General features: G+C 45.3%; 1 protein-coding gene across 1 annotated transcript in view; it reads left to right on the top strand.

Moving 5' to 3' along the window:
• AOPEP (aminopeptidase O (putative)) overlaps positions 1 to 26,198 on the top strand; it is a 1,805,484-nt gene that overhangs the window by 1,222,577 nt on the left and 556,709 nt on the right. The window contains exon 11 of the mRNA XM_069625709.1: positions 1,788 to 1,848. Within this exon, the coding sequence (XP_069481810.1) occupies positions 1,788 to 1,848 (61 nt within the window). The remainder of the gene's footprint in view (positions 1 to 1,787; positions 1,849 to 26,198) is intronic.

The raw sequence follows: 26,198 nt of genomic DNA, 5'->3' as shown, positions 1-26,198 counted from the left end.
GCTTGCGCCAAACTTGATTTTAATCCAATGAAACCATTCAGAAGCCTTTGTCATATATGCGCACTTCACCAATTGAAAGGAAGAAAATCTCTCGCACACAGTAGCCCTTGTGTCATAAGGGCACTTCACTTAATCCAAGAAAAAAGTCACTCTGGCACTTTGCCAATTGAAAGAAAAAGATCCCTCGACACGTGTTTCTCCACCTAATGATTCTGGTGGTTCATCAGGAGGGGTTTAGTCATTGTTCTGACTTTGTGCCTAAAATAAATGGTAATTATATTCATAAATTGAACTAAATCAAAGGGAACTACAAGTCCCATCATGCAAATGACTTAGCTATTCCTGCGGGTGCAGGGTTTTTTTCACATTGTTCCCAAAAAGCTGTATTTAAGTCAATAACTTTGTGTTTTGGCGGGAAAGCTAAGCCAAAGCATGGACACAAATCTGCCTTAGTCTTTTTTATTGATGAGTAGCATTAAAACGTTTGCAATTAAAGAACCCAGACACTTTTTATAGGGCAGTGTGTTCCTTTTTAATTGCTCAAGTCCACCCCATCTGATAAAGCAGGTGCCTATTCAGATGGTAAAATACTGTCCGAAGATGTCCCTAAAACATTGAGACAGTCTTTGTGCAATGTTTCGGACAGTGGGTGATAAGCGCACTTGGGTGATGCCTGGCTTTGCCCTCACTCCATGTTGTACTGTTTTATAAATGGTAGTTGTTCCAGAAGTTACGCCTTTGTTACACTATTGGTTCCTGTGGACTGATGATTGAAAGTCTGTATGTGTGTCATTTGTTCTCGCCCCCTTGTGCCATACTTGTCCAAATCTTTCAGATTAACACCATCTCAAGGTCCAGTAATTGGGCAACTCCAATAAATGTAAGTTTAAAAGTAGAGAACAATAATGAAAAGTAACGAGTTGGCATTTCACCGACTGTGTTTTTCACTACCCTGAGGAAGTGCCATTTGGCATGAAACACGTTGGCCATGTCACTCTGTTTACCAAGATTTACACATATAAAAGGGGATCTACGTGAATAAATCGAAAAAATCACAGCCCATAACATCGCTTTTTCTCCCACATTTTGAAATATAAATGCGGGGAGACCCTGCAACCCCATTTACCCCCATCCCCCCACCTTAATTAATTCCCCGACCCCATCTATATTTTCGTTGAAATGTGCTAGAATTCGTTGAAAAAAAATCCAATGAAGTGGGTTGCTCGCGTATTGCATTCGATACCCAAAAAGGAGCCGTGACCTAAAACTGTAAAAATAATGACCCTCCGGCAAAACACTGGGGTCAATGTATTTGCTAGCACTGCTGACTGCATCTGTCGTCCCTTTGTACACTGCGGCCTCGCGCCTCCTCCCCCTGCTCCCCCTTCCTGTCTCGTTGTCATTTCATCTCCCAGGCACCAGAGGGGGCCGTCTGTCACCCTGCACACGTGCTTTACCGATTCACTCGTACCCTTGCTACTCTGAGCATGCCGCCCTTCACCGGCACTGAATTCATCATTGCAGGGTTGTTTTTTTTAATGACACAAAATTGCATTCTGTCTTTAATTTGGGATTTTGGGAGTGCCATCTCTGCAAATGTCATTAACGAGACAGAGCAGCGCTTATTTCTCCGGGGTTGCTTGCCACTGTTAAGCCAGCGGGCCTCCGGATCCGGTTGTGTGGAGACGTCTACTAAAAAAAAAAAAGAGTTAATGGACTTTTTTCCCTTCTCTTTATGGTTTCCTTTTCCATGGCGCGTATGTAATGAGGTTATTTTATTTTTGCAGGCTTGGGCAGTCTGTGGAAGCCATCTACCAAGGCTGGCTTGACACCGCTGGAATACCGAAGGTAAATGCTAAATATTTGTTCTGTATGACGTCCAGGCAATTATACTGGCCAAGGCGCGCAAGTCTCTGCCCGCGCTGGGGCAAGTATGGCAGAGAATAAATCACCCACTTGACGACAGCAATGCTTTTACGCAACACAATGGAGCTCTATTTTGTGCAGACCACCCTCCCCCCCCCCACCACACACACACACACACACACACACACACTCCACCTTTTTCCCCTTGATGGAGAGCCTCTGCCAGGATAAAGTCAGTTTAGGCCTGTTGCATTATGAGGCCACGGAATCTGTGCTCAAGACTTTGGCGGTCTCTCGCTGCCTTTCCATTGCCACGTGTCACTAGTGTCCACGGAGCTACTGGTTGGTCCGTGTGGGTTGCAGCGGGTTGCTTTTCGATATGGCTGCGACGATGCGCCCTGTGATATGATTGCTGGGGGCTGTGCTGTTCTCAGCTCACAGTGGCCCCACTCAGACGGTGGCAGGATTATTTCAGGAGCCTGAGGTGTGCCAACCTACGCAGTGGAAATAGCCACGCTCTGCCTCCTCGGAAAAACCATCCTTGCAGGAACGAAATGACGTAAATAAGCTATTGCCTGTCAATCAAAATGAGTTTAGCCTGTATATCCCTGTGGGTGCAGGTGGGTCAGTAAGAGGGTTGGTGTAAAGGAGCAAAAAGAGTACCTCATAACTTTAAGGCAGTGGTCTTCAAACTCTGGGGCAAAGGATGTGCAGGGGGCGGGTGCGCAAGGCTCTTCAAAAAGGGAGCACATTGACTGCTTTTAATACAAAATATAAGCTGATGTGGCTGGGGGGCGGTAACAATATGTGTACCCAAGGGGGGCTCAACATAAAACATTTTGCATTACCACTGCTTTAAGGACACACTAAGACACAGAACAATCCCCTGATTCTCTACACACCGCACACACCATATTGGCCTTTGTCTAGAAGTTTTTTTATCCCAAGGAATAAAGAGGAATGCACACTTTGTTTTCCATTGGTAGGTCTAAGGAAAGCTCAAGTGTGCCTTTGTAGGTAAGGGAGAGAGCCAACTGTCCTCTTCACTGGTGATGAGTGTACAACCGCCGGTGCAAGGCCACCCCCTGATGTCTCGCCCATCACCACTCAGTTTCCACTGCAAGCGTTACGAGAAACCAAAATAACATCAAAGAACCAACAAGTGATAGATAGGAACCATTGATTCACTCATGACCATTGAGACCCCCCGGGAAGCCATGCATTCCATTGGGGTTTAGCCCAGTTTATGCCAATACCAGTAATGGCTTATTGAGAGGCCACCCTCAACACGGGGAGTCCCTTCCCTCCCCAATCAAGGTGTCACACAACAAACTCTGTAATAGATTCTTTGTTCAGCGTTATTTCTGATTCATATCATGCCCCTTGCATCCCTCCCCCTGTGCCACCAATGAGCCAAGAACCAGGCCGGTGTACAGAAAGTATATTTACTAAATCGAGATTACACTAAAACTACACACAGGCCACCTACTCTGTGGCTCACACATAAACTTCATATTACATAAATAAATCACACATATTTTGGGGAAAAACTCAAATTGCAATACTTTATACACATTTCAATTCAAGAAACACTGAACAATGGTCACTGAACAAAATCAATTTACATATGCAGTGCTGTGCAATTTCGATTTTTCTGCATGCTTAAAAAGGCTAGCAGTTTGGTTTACAATGTTGGATACATGAGGTCTCACTTTGGCAAGCACTTTCCCCCCAGCCTCAAAAACCCACGCATCAATTACATGCAGCACCCTTCTATTCGAAGGCCAGTTCTGGGGAGTGGGCACAGTTATAGAATTTAGTTTTCAGACCCCCCTCACTTAAAGGTCTGTGATGGGGATGTTGGACTGTAAAAATTGGGATGATTTAGGAATTTGGGATGTTCAGACCCCCCTCCACTTAAGGGACTATGTTGGGCAAATTGGACAGTACAAATTAAGATGATTTAGGAATTTTGGATTTTCAAGGCCACACCACTTAAATGCCTTTGTTGGGGACGTTGGACAGTAAGCATTGGGATGATTTAGGAATTTGGAATTTTCAGACCATCCTCCACTTAAAGGCCTGTGTTGGGGACGTTGGACAGTAAACATTGGGATGATTTAGGAATTTGGAATTTTCAGACCATCCTCCACTTAAAGGCCTGTGTTGGGGACATTGGCAGTTTAGTATTGTTCTAGTTTAGGGACGTGGACATCCCTCTCCCTTAAAGATGTTAGGGTCAACAGGACAAATGGGATTACCCAATTACATTACATGTTATAGTTTATTCATTTATATAGCTCACCAAACCCTGAGGTATCTAGGCGCATTCAGCAGGTTATATGGTTACAATTACAGAAAAAAAGTTACAAAGGGTGGAAACAATAATACAAATAGGTAAGTATAGATACATACAATATGTACAGTTATGTGACAACGTGGAATGTCAACTTAATATACAAAATAATTAAATACAGTGTATGCGTATATATAGTAGAGACAGTTCAATGCAACGATGGTAACCAATTAGCACGGCTGGAACAGCGTTATGGACTCTCCTGGGTGAGAAGCCAGTTTTTACTTTTTTTCTGAAACAAGAGGAAGAGGGTTCTGCTCGTAGGTCAATGGGTAGGGAGTTCCATAGTTTCGAAGCTAGGACAGGGAAACTACTAGCCCTTGATTTCCGAAGGTTAAATCTGGGGACTCTAAGGCAATGTTGTTTAGTCATTCTAGTTGGTTGGTCTGATTGGTTTTCAGCAAATTTACAAGTCATATATTTAGGTGTTGAATTGGCTAGGCATTTGTGAGTGAGGCATAGGGTTTTGAATGAGATTCTGCTCTTGATTGAAAGCCACTGGTGATTGTGTCTGGTGTCTGATATGTGATGTGATCTTGGAATGTTGACGGCCGATCTGAGCGTGTTATTTTGCAATATTTGTAATTTATGTAGGTTTCTCTTGGTTCTTCCAAGATATAGTGCATTGCAATAGTCCAGTTTTGAGAGAACAAGAGCTCTGGCCAGAGTCGAGCAACTTATTGTAGACAGAAAAGGTCTGCAGGAGTTTATTCATTTACAAGTGTATGCTGTGGCGGAAGCAGTCACATTAACTTGTCTGTTCATAGTCAAGGCTGAGTCCAGGTAGAATCCCAAAGTTTTGACTTCTTTGGACACCGATATAGTGTTGCCGTCAATGTTGAAGGCTTTGAACTTGTTGTCCAGGTTATTTTGTTTTGTTTGGGAACCGATAAAAAGTAGTTCCGGCTTGTCATCATTGAGGCAGAGACCATGTGTGGCTATTCATGCCTGGATGATAAGTTAGATTTTATTCAGATGTTTCGAGTCAATGTCATAGTTCTCATTGATGGGGATGAGCATTTGGGTGTCATCTACATAATTAATGTAGGTGACACCCAAATGGCCAAGGTCGTCAAACAACGGCTTGGTAAAGATATTATACAGCCTTGGTGAAACACAAGACCCCTGAGGTACACCGCACGTCACCTCAACTGGATCAGCTGAAGCAATGGGTGAAAATACCCTAATTGGTCTCTGGTTCAGGATTGATTGGATCCAAGCAGTGGCTTTGTCGGAGAAGTGAGCTGCAGAAGTTAAGTGGTTGCCCAGTACTTAATGATTGATTAAGTCAAATGCTGCAGGTAAGTCTAATAGTAGTAAGAGGGATAGGTTTTCTTTGTCTTTTTGGTCGTCCATTTGTGTCTTCTGGTCTATTAAGGCAGTTTCTGTACCGTGTCTGGGTCTAAATCCTGATTGCTCTAGGCCTAGAAGATTGTTAGTTTCTAAGTGAGCCTTAATCTGTAGGTAGGCAGCCCTGTCTAGTATTTTCAACAGGAAAGGAACAGTAGTAATGGGTTGGTAGTTCGTAGGGATATTTTGGTCCAAGTTGGGTTTTTTCAGCAGTGCGAGTAGCCCAGTGTCTTTTAGATTATTTGGGACCGTAGAGGTTTTGAAAGAAGTGTTTATAAAGGTGGTTATGAAAGGAGCAAGATAACTCGCTGCCTTTTTAATGATATTTGGCGTCAAATGTCTCCCTTGCATCTGGAAGATTTGAGGCTGGTTTTTAGATTTTGAACCTCCTTAACCGAGAGGAGAGTGAATTTGAATTGGCTACAAGGATTTGCTGTAGAGTTCTGGGTCTGGTGTGCCAATGGTTCAGCTGAGATATTATGTTTTTGTTTTGTATTTTGACTTGGAGCATTGATATTTTATTGAGAAGGGCTTCTTGGATCTTAGTGCACCAAGTTCCAGCGGTAATGTTATCATTCTATGAAACTTTTGTACTTATATTACAAGAGTTTAAATCCAATTTTGGAGTGCTTAAAGTTTAAACCCTATCACTACACACCCCTTGTGTCATCAGCATCTCCCTCCCATCCTCCTTATACCCCAGCCCGCCTTGTCCATAGTGACTCCCTCCTGCCAAGCCCATATCGTGACTCTTCACTTTCGCCTCCTTCCAGCATTCTCAAATCTATGGTGCGCTCTCCTTTCACACTCTGTTATGGCTACCCATCTATCGTAACAGGGACATTCACTTCTACAGCTAAAACACCCAGCTCTGCCCAGCCCCCAGATGCCCCATGCACCCAGTGAAATGCAGATGTAACTACCCGGAAGCCCCCAAACTCTCCCTTCCACCACCTTCCTCGTCACTCATTGATGGGATAGAAGACGGTGGGGCAGGATGGATCTGTCTGCAGATGTTGCGAGGAGATAAAGCACTGAAGCTTTGCCTGTGGCCTCACTGACTAGGTCCCAGTGCCTCTCTCGTGAGCCTTCTACATTCTCGTTCTCCCTGGCCCTGATTATTTTCACTGCCGTCCCTTCTTCATGTGGGTCGGGCTTGGAGAGGAGCCATTTGTAGTGTCCTAACAAGACATAACATGAAGTTCCCGAGTTCCTCACCATCTTCATCTTTTTCCCTTCTCCTGCTCCCCCCGACCTCCATCTCTGCGCTTTGTATCAGCCATAGGGAGGTATTATACAAGCAACCAACGTTACCTATAGGCAGTGCTCCTTTACATGTTGCTCTGGGATCCTACGAAAGCTATCACTCCAAAATGTTCGGCAATCAAAGAGGAGACTTGTTCTTTTTGAGACCGTCCTCCCCCGCCATCCTCCTATGGGCACTTTCCAGGCTAGTGCCTGGGACTATAGTTATCATTGCCAATTTGTCCGTAAAATAGCGTTTTTATGTGTCTCTTACATTTAATTTCCTAATTGGACAAAATGGTGTAAACGCGTATGAGAAACAGGGCCCACTTGAAGTTGTGAACCCATTAAAATAATGATTTCCTTTGCGTCAGACCACAAAGGTAAGGCATGGGGACATGGAATCCAGCAGCTAATATGAAACTTTTTTTGAAAAGAAAGTAAACAGGAACGAGTCTGGAAAATGTACCTGAATTATGAAGTGTGCTTACTCATGTCTCCTGCATTCATTTATTATTTCCTGATGCATCACACTAATTAGCCAGTACTTGCACACAGCTTGCCGTTATTGCAGTCATAAGGCCTCATCACGAGTGTGACGTTGCGGCATTAACGTGCCGATATTAATGCAAACCGGCACGTTACCACACCGGCACACTGCAAGTGTGCTGGTAGGGTGGGGGATTTACTTCCAGCTCTGAGCTGGAGGCATACCCACCACGCTACCGGCAAAAAACTACCGGTATTACCCGTTCCTCTGGGACTCCATGGAATGGGGATTTAGCGTTTCTGCCACTTGGAATCTGCTGGTAATTCCGGCAGACCAAGTAGGGGAAAAGATATTTCAATTTGCCAGTGGGAGCAATGGGAAATGGGAATGGGAAGAATGGGGAATCGCCTCAAGGGGATCTTGGTGGCACTTTGCTCAATTTCAAGCCATATCTATCTATATATATATATATATATATATATATATATATATATATATATATTCAGTGAAAAAACTTTAAGGGGACGTTATGGTTATGTTGGTTTCAAGTAATATCGAAAAACCCCAGAAATTCGCCAGTTTTGGTAAGCTAAACAACCACAACTCGCGCCACCACCGTGCACTGCTAAGACTAACACCCAGGACATCAAAGATGACATCACAAATGTCATTGATGACATCACATATCTGTGCCACTTGTTTTTGTTTATTGACATATATAGGCTAGGTGGTTTTGTTCACTGGCAGTCAGAATAATAAAATTGAAAAAGGTGCTATATATCTAGATGTTAACCTTGTCATATGTAGCTTACCATAACTGGCGAATTTCTGGGTTTTTTTTATTTTATTTGAAACCATAACGTCCCTTTAACAAAGTTTTTTCTTTGAATTTCATAGGTTTTTATTAGTGCAACTTAACCATAACGCCCCTTTAACAAAGTTTTTTCATTGAATTTCATAGGTTTTTATTAGTCCAACTTAACCATAACGCCCCTTTAACAAAGTTTGTTCAGTGAATGTCATAGGTTTTTACCAGTGCATGCTATTTTCCTACAACTTACTAATATCATACTTGCCCAATATAGCAATGTTTGTGTCCAATTTACAAAGTGTCACCTTAAAACTCTGCCATTTCCCACCTTCTGGAATCCTTTTTAACACTTCCATACACTTTTTGCAACTATTTCAACTAGTTTCGCCTCCGTAGATGTCTACGAACATCTGACTTCATAGCAGACCTTCCGGAGAGTGCCACGTGACCATATGCTGCTGCGCAGCATGATGACGTGTCAGAGAACCCGTCCACTCTTCACAATAAGATCTCTGCTGGTGAATTTCTGGGGGTTTTCGGTTCTACTTGAAACCATAACGTCCCTTTAACAACGTTTGTTTCATTGAATTTCATAGGTTTTTATTAGTGCAACTTAACCATAACACCCCTTTAACAACATTTTTTCAGTGAGTTTCATAGGTTTTTATTAGTGCAACTTAACCATAACACCCCTTTAACAACGTTTTTTCAGTGAATTTCGTGGGTTTTTACCAGTGCATGCTATTTCCCTTCACCTTTCTAATATGATACTTACTAAATATAGCAATATTTGTGTCCCATTTACAAAGTGTCGCCTTAAAACTCTGCCATTTCCCACCTTCTGGAATCATTTGTAACACTTCTATACACTTTTTGCAACTAATTCAACTAGTTTTGCATCCGTAGACGTCTACGAACATCTGACTTCATAGCGGACCTTCCGGACAGTGCCACATGACCATACGCTGGGGTACAGCATGATGACGTGTTCGAGAACCCGTCTGCACTTCACGATAAGATCTCTGCTTTGCGGACAGTTCAGAACTGCATTTTCTACTGATCTAGGAACTTTCAACTTCAACATTTCCCTTGCACAACTCCAACACCTATTCCTACTCATTACCCATTAACAATCTAGTACACAGTACATACTTTTAGCAAAACTGCTATTTAGCTTAAAATGGCATCAGCTAATGCCATCCCTCCTCCCCAAGAGCCACCACCACTGCTGTAATCAAGGAACACGAGAAACACTGCCCCCTACCTTAGAAATAACACATGTGCAAAATGTTCCCTTGTCCACCTACCCCTCCATATTAGTGTTTGGTTCCTCTTCCCTCATTTCCCTCCCCACCTTTCGTTCTCAGCTCTCCTGCCACAAAAAATACACCCAAAAACAACAAAAGACATATTCCTTTAGGAACCACCTCTCACAGTTAGAACTAAAAAAAATGCATAGACTCCATCTACTTTATATTTGTCAGTAAAGTACATAGACTCAATAAGATTGTCCAACATTTCCATTTGCATTTTGTGTTATGCTAATGGGAATATTGTGGCGTTCATCCTCCGTTCCAGGGACTGGAACAGAGGATACTGGCCCAGCAGCTCAAGTTATCAGCCCAAGCGAAGCGAGGGTGGATAACGAGGTCTCTGGACCATTATCCCCCATTCCAGCCCCTGAAATGGGGGATGAAGGCCATTAGCACCCTAGGTTCCCAAAGCGGGAACCCGGGGTGCTAAAAATGAGGATTTTTCTTCCTACACCAGGACACCTGCAGCGTCCCGGTGTAGGAAGGAAAATCCTTTTCCAAGATGGCCACCATGGAAAGGGAAGGCGAGGGTTCCATACAGGGCCCCTCTTCACTTTCCATAGCAGCCTGCAGATGGCAAAAAGAGAACCCTATGACCATATTACCACAAGCACATTTTTCTTCCCTTTCAGATCTATCCTAATTCCGAATAACTTTACCACAAGGCCAGCCCCAGGTGGACATGGCTACTTTAATCCTAAACCTATGTTTTGTCCATTGTGGTCATGGCCAGTAGTCAGATTGTCCGGATCATGACCTTATTCCACGACCTGTACAATCTGACCACTGCCCATGGCCACAGGCTACCCCTCAGTCACTAAAGGTATACCGCTATTTTTTGTAGCTACATTATGACACTTGTCAAATAATAAAACACTGGCACATTTGCAAAACCATGCTTTTAGGTCCTTGCCAATGCTCCTTACGCAAGTTTGCTGGAAATCCACCCATGTTTTATTTTTTCAAAACTGTCAAATGTATGCACATACAATCGTCATATAACCTAGCCGCCACTTGACAAAATCCATTCAGACTTTACGAAAACATCTATGTGTAGATCTATAATCTTTTTGCAAACCTTTGTGTAGATTTGTCAAATGGCACCACATTTATAAGCCTTTACAATATTTTGGGACCCCCCCTCTAATTTTGCTCCCTCTTGACAGAATCCCACCAAACCTCGCAAAAACATGTATATCTAGATCTATTATGAGTTTGCCAAATGAAGTGTAGATTCGTCAAATGGCACCTCATTTATAAGCCTTTACATTATTTTGGGACCCCCCTATAATTTTGCCCCCTCATGACAGAATCCCACCAAATTTGCATATTCACTCAGAATCAGGTCAGAAATATACATGCAAAATTTCATGCAGTTCCATTAAGTGGCGCCAAAGTTATAAGCCATCCAAAAACTGCATTTCACCAACCCTGTAATGCTGAGGTGTTCCCAAACTTTACAGGACTGTTTGCAAACATCTGAACTGTTCGCAGACTTTCGCGGCAAAAACACCTGTTTTTTTTGCTTCTTGCAGCCACATCCCATCCCATCCTCATCACCCCTCACCTCCCCAGAGATTATTTGATAAGTTTGACAAGTTTAATGTTGTGTTTTTTAATATGTTTTTACCGCGATGTCCGTGGACACGGGCAGCTGTCCGCGAATCCAAGATGGCGGGCGTTTCCAAAAATCTGATGCACTTCACGCTCTTCACCATCCAATCAGCGAACAAGTTGCATGTCCGCGGACATGACGCAAGCCGATTAACCAATCGGTGTTCTGTCCGCGGAGCGAACAGGGAAGTGTGTCTGCGGAGCGGACATAGATATCACTCATTTTTTGTGACCTACTTTTTTGGTCGTTTTAAAAAAAACTACTGGACAGATTTTCACCAAATTTACAAAGGCATGCTTTCAGGACCAAGTGAAAATCCGTCCAGCGGTTTGGGCTGTAGGCGTGAGCAAAGTTATTTCCCCATTCAGTCTATGGGAAAAAAAATAATTTTGGGACCCCCCTCTATAACTTTGCCCCCCTGGACCAAACCTCACCAAACTTTGCAAAATAATTCAGAGTGGGCCATATACTTTTTTTTGCAAAGCTTGGTGTAGATTAGTCCAGTGGGAGCAAAGTTATAAGCCGCCCAAAAAGTGCTCTTCCTATGGGTTTAGCAATTTAACCATAACTACACGGCCACTACCGTGGGCCGTGTAATTTGTGAACGTGTGTTTGTATGTTCGTGGTTGTCTCCAGCCCCATAACAGTTGGTGGGCTGAAATGTTGGCCCAAGGTCAGGATAGCAGTCTGGGGTGTACTTGTGATAGTGAAATCTGACCAACCCCACCCATACGCCCTGCACAGGACAGGGTCCGGCCCTGTGCTGTTAGTATAGGCGATTTTGGGAGATTGATGATTTTGCGAATGTTCCAAAATAGCAAGTTAGGACACAAGGTCGGCATACCAGTCTGGGGTGTACTGGCGATAGTGACATTTGACCAACCCCACTGATTTGGCCTGCACAGGGGTGGAGCGGGGACCGGCCCTGTGTTATCAGTATATGTGATTTCTGGAGATTGTCGATTTTGTGATTTTTCTAAACTAGAAAGTTATCACACAATAAAACACACACAAGGCTATAGCAGACCGCCATGTGTATGTCAGCTACAGACCCATGCAACGCCAGGTGGTACGGCTAGTTTTACTGTAGTCTGCACCAACCTAATCAACTAGTGGGGCAAAGTGCCATGCTTCAAGATGTTTGGCCATGTGAGGTCCTCCCCCTCTTAGGACATTCCCCAACCAAATAAAGCTAAACAACGCTTTCCAAAGCTTAAGTCTCAACATCTAAACCCTAGGAATAGGTGCCGGGATACCCCACAAGGTATCATCTTGAGAGGGTGAATTCTGCCAAACCAGGACATCACAAGCTTTTGCCATCCCTCAGAAAGGGAACAGTATTATTCTTCTAAAGGAATTTGTGAGATCTGGCCAGTCAGACCACTAGAATATCAAACCACTTTTCTCACAGAGAATCCACATTGTTCCTGCAATTCGGACATAACTTCAGGAGACTCAATGATGTTTAATCCCATAGGATTTTGCCAAATGTATAGTGAAACCCGATACTCATCTAAAGTCTTTTAAGGTCTCTAAGACCTTGGAGAGTGTGGCAAAGTGAGAGTAATCCCTTTCCGCAGAGTGGCTCCATAAGTAGAGGGTCCTAAAGTATTTGAATTAGGGCCTGCAGGTGTCAAATGTAGCTAAGGGAAGTTGGAACCCAATGTATCCCTGGCTACATCTTAAAACGGTATTCAAATCTCCCCAACCAAAATGCCTCCTTCGGCAAACTCAGTTAATGTGAGAAATAACATATATAAAAGGGTCTGTCGGTTAATGTGAACATAGATCGGAGCAAGGGTGAGTGTGAGTGTGAAAAGGCTGCCTTCTGATTCAGTTCCTCTGCTATGAATTATAAAGGGATCCTTCTGTGCACCAGAATAGAAACCTGATGGCATTGTCACCTCCACTGAGGGGCAAAACCTGTGGTGTAAATCACTCCTGTGAAACAGAGCCACATTCTTCTTGTGAAGTTGTCTCTCCTGCTGGAAGGCAAAGAGAGCATCGAGGTCCGAAGGACATTGACTGGCTTGTCGTGTGGGGAGAATACAGGCCACATACATCAAAGCCGAGAAAATGATACGCCATCATAGATCCTTCAATGCTTGAGACAATGCCCTAATTGTGGCCCATGTATTATTCAGTATGGTACAAGGAAACCCTCATTCCCACTCATTCCTTCTGGTCTCCCCATCTGCTGTCAATTTATTCCAGTTCATGTCAACTTTCAGCAATTAATACATTTGTAAAGTTTGAAATCTCCCCATCTCCTTTCATCTCTTCCAAAAAATATGCTCACCGATTTGCCCCGTGAAAGCTCAGAGGTGACCAGAGTCCAAAGAAAGAAAGTAGGGCGCCTTTACAGCCTTCCTCCACCCACAAACCCACATGCTGCACATGGTAATCAATGAAAGATAATAGAAGAAAACCCAGCCAACATAATCTTGCACAGAGATATACTGCTCTCTACCACGCCCTGGATAGCCAAACACCTACCACAGCAAAAGATTAAGACCTGTAACAAATACAATGCAAGAAAACTAGCCCCTGCTCAAACTGACAGGGAATAAGGAACCAGAAACTTCAAAGCCTCTCTTAAAAGTGAGCTGGCTGGTGGTGAAAGCAGTTACTGCCAAATGCAAGAGGGCCGGCCGGTCATAGACTGCAGTGGTCTCCTTTCAGCTAACTCCAACATTGTGCTCATCCTCTCCCTTCTTACCAGCAGATTTAGCCTAACACGTCACTTGGGATTGCTGCTTCCATTTGATGATTTATTGGAGCAGTATGGCTTCCCGACCCTTACATGAGATGAGCTCTCAGGTCCTGCTGGATTCCGAAGACAGTCCGCTGATAAACTGATAAACCTGTCCTGGAAGATCCTATCTGTTTGAACAAGAGTTTATGGAGGAAACTCCAACGTTATCCGATTGGTTGGTCTTTCAGCCAAGTCACTACGAAAATGTTTCTGCATCTGAAGAGTGACACCGGAGACATCCTGGAATAGGTGATGTGAAGAATCCCTTCAGGAGACACCAGTCTCTGCTCAGACCTTGAGAAGGATTTCTCCCTTGACTCTGAAAGTGAACTTTGATTAGGACATCTGAGGCAAGCCCTTTGACCATTGAAATGAGGAGTAGACTCTGTGGGTCCTGTCAAATATCAGTTTACAGTCATCAGGAAATTGAGAGATTTGCCTAACCAGGGCCTGCACCTAAGGCTCAAGATATTCTTTGCAGATTGCTGCTGTGACACCCTGAACCCGTATATTACGTCGCCAGGACCTGCTTTCAGCGTCGTCCTATTTATACTAAATGTGTGGACATCGAGCCTCCAGGCCTCCCTGTTCACCACTTCTGAAGGTTTGTTAATGTGCAGGTTCAAATCAAGTGGTTTCTAATATCCCCACCCTCTTATCTCTAGCCTGCACATTCTTGTTGAAATTAGCGATAGATTTCATGATCTTGCAGTTTTCTTTTTAATCTTGCTGCCTAGAAGAAAAAGAGGTGCAACCTGTAACTGAAGCAGTTTAGAGGGTTGAGCTATTTATGGTGGCTCAGCATGGATCCCTGTGATAATGACCTAATGCTTCAAAGGCTTCTGTGCCTGATCCATGTCTTTGATGTAGTTGGCGGCTTTGACCTCTTTGGGCATAGTGGTTTCTACCCCCTCCCCTTTCTGTGCTACCTCAGGCCCGCCAAGCAAAGCTGTTCTAGACCTAGAATCTTCTGGACTGTAATTTAGCACAGGGCCCTGTAGAGAGAGGGATGGGATGCCGAAGGAGAGAAGCTGGATTTATCCGATTGCCAAGGGAGAATATTCGGGCTTGGTTGTCAAGGGACCAACACTGATCAAAAGTGGTGCTGATACTGAGAAGCTCCAATTACAGAGCTAACAATACTGCTGATTTGATCCAGTGGAGCTGGGCCACTGCGGAATACCTTTCCCCTGGTAATCACTAGTAAAATATGAGACCAGAAAACGAGTGCGCTGAGCTGGGTGCTGCCAGGCTTTGCCAAAGAATGAAATTGCCGAAGATTGAGAATTATGGCAACAAGACGTGTGGTTCAGCCAAAAGCGGGCATAAAATCCTCCATGCCAGGCGAGAACATACTGTAAAAGGCCTCAGATGAGTTAATGTTGACGGTTGCCAAGCAGTGGTACATGCTCTCCACTTCACCCCCAGTAGGTCCCTGGGCCAGCTCACTATCACAATCACTGACTCCTGCAGACCTCCCTCAAGGTAGAGACCCAATACTGGACTTCAGCCACCCCAATTGGATCATGGCTCCTAGTGGTTCAGTGGAAACTGAGAGGGCAGCAGAGGCCCCCAAAGCAGAAACTCCCAAAGCAGAAGCCTTAATTGCTGCCTTTTCTCGCAATGTGCAGACCATTCAAGGGAACTCCAAATCGCAGCAGTCTTTGTGGAATGGGCACCCGCTACACTCTACTAAAAGCATTTCAAAGCATCTGCATGGGCGTCAACAACTTTTCAAAGCATCTTCATGGGGGTCGTAGCAACCGTTTCCTTGGCTCATTGCCCCAAAACTCCCTGGCGGAACTTAGTTATCTAGTTCTGAAAGAGCTTTAGAGCAGTCATCACAGCCTCTGTGGTGGTTCCTCTCAGCATCTTGGGAGCACAGTTGTGAGCGGGAATGCAGGCACAAGAGCCCTCTCTCTGAAATCTGTCTCTCTCAGCTGTGCAGGACTTTGTCCTAATAAAACTGCACATACAAGAGTGCTAATGGTACACAAGGTAGCGGCTTCCGAAAACACACTGACCAAGCCAGTGTATATGGGCTCCATTACTGCATGGGTCCCCAGAACTGCAATGGATCACAGCCACTCCATGTGCTGCTTCGCCACACCATCTTGTCACTTGGATCATATTTGTATCCGTATTATAGAGAGCTGTTGGAATGTATTTTGGACGTAAGAATGTCGAATGTTATCTGGGAGTAAACATACAGAGTTGATGGGAGTAGGGAAAAGGGATGTAACATAAATGGAATGGAACTACTTGGCAGAGTGGCGTATCTCTGCTAACACAAAAAGGCTTCCCACAGTGTTCTAACTGCCAGGGTTCTACAGTATGCCTAAGAGACTATAACGACAATCCTCAATCTTGTAAGGGTAGTTCTCTCCTCTTCCTTAATCCTGTTTAGGAATTGTCAGATATCCATGTCTTGGGTTTCTCCAGACGCCATATTTTCTCCATAGGAGTTCTAGGATCAGGGCTGGTAGAGACAAACTCCAACAAGAAATAAAGCATAACTAAGCAACCAAAAGTGGGAAGCGTTCTTAAAAAGAAAAGAGTTCTGATACATGGTCTGCTCAAATCCAACTAAGGGTATGATATGATGGTTTATTTATTTAGCGCCTATACACAATGTATTTCAAAGCGCTTCAAGGCAAGGGAGGGAAAAAGGAAAAATACAATGACATTCTTACAGGCCATGAACAGTAAGGATGTGAAATTAACTATCATACTCGGCCTGACGACATTTCAGATAGTGCAAGAGCTAAGACATAGATAAGGAAGGGAGGGGGAGAGTGGGAAGGAAATCGAAAGACAGGCGACTACCATACTAGGCCTGACGACATTTCTGGTAGAACCAGAGAAAAACAAAAGGTGAGGGAGAGGGGCGCAGAAAGGGAGCGGAGGAACAAAACAAGCGACTATCGTACTAGGCCTGATGACATTTCAGCTAGTGCTGGTGGGGGAGGGGGATTAAAAGGAGGGGGGAGCAGACAGACGAGGTTGCTATCATACTAGGTCTGGGACAATTCTGATAGAGTAGTGCACAGAAGAAAGTAAGGGGAGGAGGGGAGGAGATAGTAAAAGGAAGAGAACGGAGAGTGAACAGTCAAAAAGAGTGGAGAAGCAAGAGGGGAGAGTGAAGACAATTGCAGAAGTCAGTAGTAAAACATAATGTCGCAAGCCAGGATACAAGATGAAGATGGGAACAGCATGATGCAGGGCCACCATGAGTACAAGATGCAAAGGAAGTCCAGCATGAGAGTTGAGAAAGGGTGACCATAAAAGTCAAATCCAGCATTGGCCACAAGACGGTGATGGTGAAACCAGAATGTATCGGGACAGACTTCCTGCAGAAGTAGGCTGGAGGAGGGGGAGCAGGGTAGCAGAATCAGGCAAGACAGGCAACACCTATGTGAGAGAAGGGGGGCCCAAGGGAACATCACGGGGGGCAGAAGGGGTGGGGATGGCTTGTTGGGACAGAGGGAGTAAAAACACATGTTGGTGCAGGCTAACCTGCTGTCTGAGCATGGGGTCAGACCCTGGGTCCTCCTGGTCCAAACAGGAATTGCCCTTTTCTTTGTCTGCCCTTCGCACACCCGGGCGAGAGACGCCCTTGATCTAAGAGTTAAGAGCAGGAAGGAAGAGGCAGGGCTAAGAAGGTGGGTGGTGCTTAGGCCAGGTGACGTAGATCCACTTGCACCTGCTCCCCATCTGCAAAGGAAAAGAGGGTGGGGCTTTTTAAGTAGCGAAAAAAGCGGCAACCAGGAAGGCACCAGGTGGGCAGAGCTTGCAAACGAGGGAAAATGAGCAGCAACCAGGAAGGCACCGGGTGGTCGTGGCTTAGGCAAGGTGACCTAGATCCTCTTGCACCTGCTCCCCATCTGCAAAGGAAAAGAGGCTGGGGGCTCCTTAAATAGGGAAAAAGAGCAGCCACCAGGAAGGTACCAGATGGGCGGGGCCTGCTAAGTGGGGGAAAAAGAGCGGCAACCAGGAAGTCACCAGGTGGGCCAGGCTTGCTAAGTGGGGAAAAAGAACGACAACCAGGAAGGCACCGGGTTGGGCGGAGATTAGGCCAGGTGACCTAGATCCATTTGCACCTGCTCCCCATCTACTTCTAAAAGGGTCTAGTGACCTGAGTCCAATATCCAATCCTTGCTTTAGCTTACAAGGAACAGGGTGTCCTTGCCCAGGAAAACTTCCAGCAAAACACTTTGTCTCAGGTAAGTTTTAAATACCCCAGCACACTTCCTGACTTTTCCTTTGCCAACAAACTCAAAGTTGAGTGCTTCATCTGACTTATGTAGCCTTGACTCCTATTGGGGCAAGACCTGCTTAATTTCCCCTCTTGCTGTAGGGGTCTCTTGATGCTTTACTGAGGCAAGACCTGTTGGTTCATCTCTTGACCCCCGGTTCCTATTCTTCTTGGTAGACGTTTCATCCCCTCTATGCAGGTATTTCTCAGGCTGCTGTAATTATAACCCCCAGGTAGAGCATTCACCAAAGATAGAAACTTCTTTAGTTGTTGTGGGTGGCTTTACAACATCTACCAGTAGCTGGGCAAGATCCCCCAGCAGGCTTCTCTCAAACGTATTTTCTCTCAGCCTCGCTCCTGCCAGCCTTTGGGACAAGGCTCACAGCAGGGTTTCTTCTCTAGTCTTTACTTTAATTTTTTTCGTTTCTATGGTGTGGGTCACTTGACTTAGCCAAATCCTGGTCAGAAACTCCCTCAACATATGACCTCCTTCACTTGGCCACCTCAATGTCCTTCTCTCTTGACTCTCCCCTTCTTCCCTCTACTACAACACTGACACTCTGGAACATCCTCCTAGCACCCTCACTTTCAGGTAACTTCTGCCTCTTGTTATAGTTGTACTTTGGTAGCAACTGTTTCAAGGAGTGTCCTGGTTGGTGGGTCTATTTGCCATTCGTTTTGGTGTTTGTGAATCATGTATACTTAATGATTCCACTTCCTCCCCATATGTCTGCCACTTTCTTTTACTTAGGAACAGGTGTGGGTTTTATCCTCAGGCTGGCTCTCATGATCCAAGTTCTCAAATAGCCTGTCCGCCATCTTGAGATCTGGCACAAATGTTATGTGTCACAGATGATACCAAATATCGCTGTGCGTTATTGGCATTGTTTCTCCTTCGTTTTCCTTCAGCAGGATTCTTTCTGCTGCTTGAGACTTTGCTGGGGTTGCTGTCAGGCGGTAATAAAAAAAGACACTGGTAAGTATCTGTGCGAGAGGGTACATTTGTAGATAAGGCTCTGCACACATACATGCTGGCAGGAATTGGGACCCTTTCTGCTGGTTCAGCCTTTAGGGCTGTTGCAGGATCCCCTTTTCCCTCCTACCTGTAATGATGAGAGGTGACCACTCCCCCCCCTGACAAGGTCAGATAATTGGCCTTTTCACACACCTTCATCCTTTTTGTTGAATCTTTCCCCTGTACCTTGATGTCAACTAACTGATTCTCCGACAAAGGAAGGTCTTCCATTCTCCATTGATCCAAGAAAGGTAAGTCTGTGCCTAGTAGGACTTCTTCCTGTGGTCTGCACATCACTATCATTGGCATCATGATCTCGTAGTTCAATCCTCGTAGAGTGAGATTTGCTTGGGTGTATGAATCAATGTTCTTGTCAAAACACATAATTTGGGTAGGGCTTCTGTGGCTGAGTTCCTGTCGCGTGTTCATATCTGTAAACTCAGACCCCCAGAAAATAGGGGGCTTTCTCTGGGAGACAGGAATTTCTTTTCTATTTCCTATGTGGTACATACTGCAGAGGATGTGTTTTCAGGCCCTTCCTCCCCTTTTAGGTCCGCAAGATACTTAGACTAGGGTTCCTCTTCGGTCTATCTGGGCGTCTAGTCTGGTTCTGGATTGGTCCTGGATTGGTCCTTGCATGCAGAAGATCAATTTCCATAGGTTCATCCTTGGGTTTCTCTGGAAAGAACCAGGCCAGATGTCCTGGTTTTGAGAACATTATAGTATCTTACATTAAGAACACCACGGTCCCTGCACACCGTCTTTGGAGTCTTTTGTGAATGGTACTTTGAAATTGCCTTTTTGAGATTTGTATTAGTGATGTAAGCCAGTCGCTGAGGGAGTCGCAGTCCTTGCAGTTCACCCTCAAAATGCTCTGAGATCCAGCTACAGTCTTTTTACTGTTTTCATTGTGTAGGAGGACCTACATTTACCCATCCATGCCGCGGAGCGGCCGCGGAGCCAGTCGCTGAGCGAGTCGCAGTCCTTGCAGTCCCTGCGAGGCCTGGAGAGTCTGGAGATGGAACCTCCTGCCCTCCCTCCTCCAGCAAACAACCCACAGAACCAGGCACTGGCAGCGGATGAGGTTTATAAAAGATGCCTGAGAAGCTCAAAACCATCTAAGCTTCAGAAAGCCTCGGCTTGTGCCCTCCCGCCAGGCCGATTACGTCTGCAATCTGCTCCTACCATGGCGGCTGAAAAGCGTGTGCTCAAGGACCTGGTTTTGACCCTGGACGATCAACGCACACACCTACCGCCTGCGTCCAAACCAAGCGCAGTTGCGCAAGCCACACAAGGCTCCAACTCTGTTGCGACCCCCAGACCGACACGCCAGGCGGGAGTGAATCCAGAGCTCATCTTTGGGGATGAAACATCCTCTCGTCTGAAAACGGGCCAGACAATCCAAGACAACTGGACCGCCCAAACTACTGACCCAGCAGTACGGCCTGCCCCGTCCCGAACACCCCCTATGCCGGCCAGAGGGCTGACGGGGGGGGACGGCAGACGAGGCGGGTCCCGCGAGCCAGCTGAACGGGCGTCAGATTGGCAAAAGTCAAAATGCATACGAGAATCCAGCGGAAGAGATGATACAACAACAAACCCCTTCCCGGCTGTCCAAACTTACCTTACATCAGATTGGGGCAGCAGAGATGGGGAGAAATGCAGGAACTGAGTTAACTTACTTGGACCGCCCTGCCCACACGGAACCGCGGATGTGGACGCAGACGACGCCGCCTCCAGCTGACAGCAGAGTTCAGGTGAAAAGGAAAGTGTTGATCCATGCGACGGAGGAGAGGAGCCCCCTAGCGGAATTCGATAACACTACACTCAAGAGAACACTAAACAGCGTACACCATTCTCAACCGGGAGGCCCACTGAGGGAATGCGGAACACCTAAAGACACACAAACTGGAGAAGAATGGGAAGATATAGGAGCTTCCTATTTCAACCCTGGCAGGCACCCAAAATTACAACAGGGCAATGCCAAACAAAAAGCTTCAGGAACAAAAAATAAACCAACAAAAAAAAAAGATTGTGAAACCTAAACCAACAATAAAGCCAAAAAACACAGACCAGCCGAATCCGGCAGAAAAGAATGAACAGCTCACAAACTTGGGAATAAACGTGGATTTACCAGAAGCCAAAAGCACGAACAAAAAACAAAATAAAATAGAGCAAAGCAGAAAATCAAAAAAGACTACTGCAATGAATCACCAGGGTAACTCCCTGAAAGATTTTTTTAAACGACTTGGCAAAAGAAAACTGGATGCTGCTGAACAGATCTCGGATGCAGAAATTCTGGAGGCAATCCAGGAACTAGCCCCGGTCCCCATACTGAGAAAACTAGGAATCAACAATGAACCTAGGTCGCAACCGTCCACGTCGCCAGGGAACAACGAGGATGATCCAAACCCAATGGAACTGACTGATCCCATTGCAGCCAACCAATTCGAAAGCAAGGAGGAAAACCCGGCGACTGAAAACCCAGGAGTGCAAACTCAGCACCCACAAACCAGTGCGACCTCGGATTTACCAGCGCCTTCCTCAGAAAGCAGAGCCCCGGAGTCGCCTCAACCACACACAGCCGAAAATACCCTGTCACCAGCAACAACCCCAAAGCAGGGGGAAGAAAGCAAAGGGGGCATGACGGCGACCGAAAGCTCAGGAGCCCAAACCCAGTACCCACAAACCGTCACGACCATTGATTCACCTACGACTTCCTCTGAAACAAGAAGCCCGGTGCCGGTGCAACCACAAACTATCCCATTGATTATGCCATCAGAATCAACCCCTAACCAGGGGGTTAGGTCTCCAAACAAAGACCAAGAAGAAGAGTCCCTAAACTTAACAATTAACAACATTCAACCCGAAAGCCCGCAAGACAAAAGGGTTTCCAGAGAAATAACGGTCGTACCCAGACACCCTAAAAAAAAGACCAGCACAGCGCCCACAATTCAAAATCAAACAAAGGCCGGACCTCGTCTAACCAACCCCCTTTTCAGCAGATGCCGCAAAACTCTCTTCTATACACCGGCCAAATCCAGAAGACCTAGCAAGGCCTTCGCGACATCCCAAAAAGAAACGCCCGGCAAAACACCAGACATGCTAACAATAATGTCGGCCATAACTATAGCCCTTGCACCCTTCTGCAAACTATACGAGTCATTGAGTGAAACTCTAAAAGATCACACAACTCTGCTCGCCATGGCACACACTAAACTGATATTCCTGGAGGGATATATAACAGCTACGGAAAAAAACGACTTATAGCAAGACCACAGAACTAGAGGAGAACCATTCCAAAGGGGGGAGTCCTGATCCAACAAGCTCTGAGGCCGAAATCATGATAATCAAGGAGACAAAAAACAAAGGTACGCAATAGCAGGAGCTCACTCAAGTAGCTCCAGTGGGCACACTAAAACAGAGCCAGGGCAGCAACTTCCCTCTATTTAACACCACTACGAGAAACGCAACAGGACGGCCCTCTTCCATCCCGGACCCCTTCATCTTCAACTCAAGGTCGTCATGCCCGAAGGGGATAACGGGAGCTGGGGCGCTGGCCTACGCAAAGTCACCTTCCAAAAAAGGACAACAAATAGCTAAAAAAAAAAACAGAGAACAACTAAATTGTCCTAAAACTCAGTGCTCCTTCAATTCCACCTAAAAGGCAGATATTCGCTCAAGGCAGCGGCACAATGCAAGAGAAAAATGCCACTCAAGATCTAACAGCTACAGGTACAAAAAACACCACCCCTGACACCCCTAAGATCCAGCAGATTCCGAGTTCTCCAATCACAGTGGAAGACTTCTTAAAGGATGACGATGCAATGAACATCACTTATCACCCAGACTCAGAGTCGGAAAACAAGCTGGACCAAGCACAAGCAAAAAGAAACACGCCGCCCATAAGCGATCGTACAGCAAGAAGGTCAAGCTCGCGCAAATTAAAAACAATAGGGCCAAAACAATTGAATGAAAATCTCACCCACAACACTGCACACTCCTCCTCCAATAAACCGTCAACTACCCGAGGTAAAAGAGAATCAAGCATCCGCGGGAAAAGAGAAACGACAATGGAAAGGAGTGGCCCACCTCCAAGGAAACAACTTCAAAGCCGAACACCCGATTGTAAAAGAACTCGGGAGAAATGCAAACATTCCACCGAACGCAACAAAACAATGGGATCAAGAGTAAGAGTAAAACATATACCTTTACAAGACCAAAAAAAAGAGAAAACACTTCTGCGGGTCAATATTCAAAATGGAACAAACATCTTGGAATAAGGAACACGTAACATTAAACAGAGGAACGATACTGCAAATCTTCAGAAAGACCCACGAACTAAAAGAACTAAGATCGGATGAGCTCTTCTTAGTCGAGCCATACCACAAAAATACAAAAGCCAAAGCCTTTGTGCATATAAGATCTACTGCACCAAACTTTTCTCTAAAAGCAGCCCAGGACGACTTGTACCATCGGGGCTTCCTGCTGACAAATTGGTCTGACAAGAGCGCCCAGGATACACGGAAGAGAGAAATCACAAGACAATCCTCAGTCAGACGACACTATATGTCAAGTACGGAGAAACAATACATAAACAACCGGCTGCTGAACTCAAACCAAGAAGACATCCTCATCAACACGCCGAGGGTACGATCACCAAAGAAAATGTGCTCTGCAAAAAGCCTTCCGCAAATGACAAAGGGAGAAAAACTAAAGCAGACGGCTTCTGACAGACGCCTTGAAAACTCTGCCACAGCTCAAGAAAACAAAAACTCAACAATAACCAGGGAAACGGGATTGAACCCATCCAACAAAAATACGGCATCAGAGAACATGGACAAACGAGGCTAAATGAATCAACTTTGGGCCTGCTTGCCAAAAGCACTCTCAAAAACAACATAAAAATAGCAATCCGAGGCCCATGAAGTTGGGCACAGCGAGAAGAGAGACATAGAACTAACAGAACCTGCAGAAATCAATGTAAAAATAGGCTCAAGGAACACATGCGGGTTTCAACACCTCACGAGAACAGGAGGAATTATCCTAGTCCAGTTCGACGTTTTAGCCCTACAGGAAACTTGGCTCACAGAAAAGCCGTCCTTGGACGGCTTTGAGTTGGTAATCTCACCAGCAGTGAAAAGCAAGCTAGGTCGCCCATCTTCGGGCATTATATTGGCAGTCCGATCAGGAAGTGGCATTAGCATCTCCGAAACAACTGCATCTTCAAAACACCATCTGGTGGCCATCCTGAACTGGGCCAAGTGGGGAGCAACCAATCAGAAAACACAGCTGATCAAAATCACCATCAAAGTGGTTTACTGGAACCTCCAAGCAATCTCAGATGCAAAGTTCCTCAAAACCATCGAAAAAGAGATCAACCACATCTATGTTGAAAAACAAATCGCTCACACCATTATATGCGGAGACCTCAATGCCAACTGCCAGGAGAAATCCGCTATGGCAAAAAAACCCACCAAGAAACTACCAGCGGAGGAAAGAGGCGTCCAATGGAACAAACTAATGGTCACACGAGGCTTCTTCAACATGGCTCAAACCTTCCCAAATCCTAAAAGAATTCCAACGTGGGAAAGAATGAAACAAAAGGGGACAATTGATTACATCTTTGCGTCCGAAGAAATGCAGAAGGAGATGACATAATTTGAAGTGATCCAGACTGCCGCAAGCGATCATAACCTCTTGGTAGCCACATGGAAATCCATGGGGGCAAATAAAACTTTAATGGCCTTAGATGTCGACAGTAACAGGCAAGGCAACCGCCTTAAACTGACGGCAGAAAGAATAGCCCAGATGGCATCAAAATACGAGTGCACCAGATCAAGTGTAGACTACCAACCGCTCCTAACTCCCTCTAAAGTAACAACGACAAGGAACAGGACGACGGGGCTGAAAAAAACTCACCACTATGACATACATGTGGTGGGAAAAAGAGCAGCAATTAGACGCCTGCAAACGCTGGTGAAAAACAGCAACTCAGTAGATCTAAAAAACGAACTTGCAACAGAAACAAGGAAATACAAAGCGTGGATAAAAAGCCACTGCGCTATGCTGTACCAAAACGACTCTGAGACAGTGTTGCAACACGGAGCCGGGAAAAATGCAAGATAATTTTGGAAGCTGATGAAACTGTCGGGAGACCCAAACAACAGTCAGCCTGCAAATAACGTCAGTGAAGAGAAATGGCAGAAACACTTTGAATCCTTGTTTCAAGCACCATCCAACTCGGAAACTCCTCCAAAAGATGCAAAGAGCCGCCATGGATAGATGTCTCCGATAAAGAGGAAATCACTGAAATTATACAAAAACGAAAAACTTCAAGAGCTCCAGGACCCGATGGGATCACAAACATTGATCTTAAAAACTTCCCGAAAAACTGGATGCCGTTTATTAGTAAGGTGTTCAGCAACTGCTCAAACTCTAGATCCATCCCGAGATCCTGGACAACATCGACGGTCATCCCAATTGTTACTCACCACTCCGAGTAGGCCGAAGATAGAGAGATAATGACCTTGGAGATGTTGGTGGTATAAGATTCCAAACTCAGCCTTCCATCCCAGCTCCCCTGAGTACAAGACTCAGGCTTCCTCAAAGAGGGGCTCTTTTCCACAATGTACCTCTCTGCTGTTTTAGTTAGAACAGACAGAGATGTCAATTGAATAAAAGAGTGGGGAGAACACACACTGCCAATACCAATGCTGCTAAAGAATACCAAAATATTAGACAGTGTTGATATTATGCAAATAGTTAGAACAGATGAAATTATGGGACACCTACCTATATAGATATTGGAGTGGAGTTGAATTTTCCCTGGGAATGATCTAAATAAAGAATAACACAAATGAGTGGAATTGAACTAATTCAGTATCGGTTTCCACTATAGCTATAGGATTGATAACCACTGACCTGAAATAAGATAGTAGAGTAAGAGGAGTCCAGGGTTCTGAAGACAACGACAGGAGAAAATAACAAACAGGGAGGTTAGTACAGGTAAGTAACCCCGAACGGCACGAGGGACGCACTAGTGCTGGGTTGGTGCAGTTCAGGAGGGCGTTCATGTGCACTTAAGAGTAATCACAAGAAAAGTCACTCAATGTCCCAGAATCCAA

Source organism: Ambystoma mexicanum, chromosome 6p (assembly GCF_040938575.1).
Source record: "Ambystoma mexicanum isolate Mex_15411 chromosome 6p, UKY_AmexF1_1, whole genome shotgun sequence".
NCBI lineage: Eukaryota > Metazoa > Chordata > Amphibia > Caudata > Ambystomatidae > Ambystoma > Ambystoma mexicanum.
This window is presented reverse-complemented; position numbering and strand designations above follow the sequence as displayed.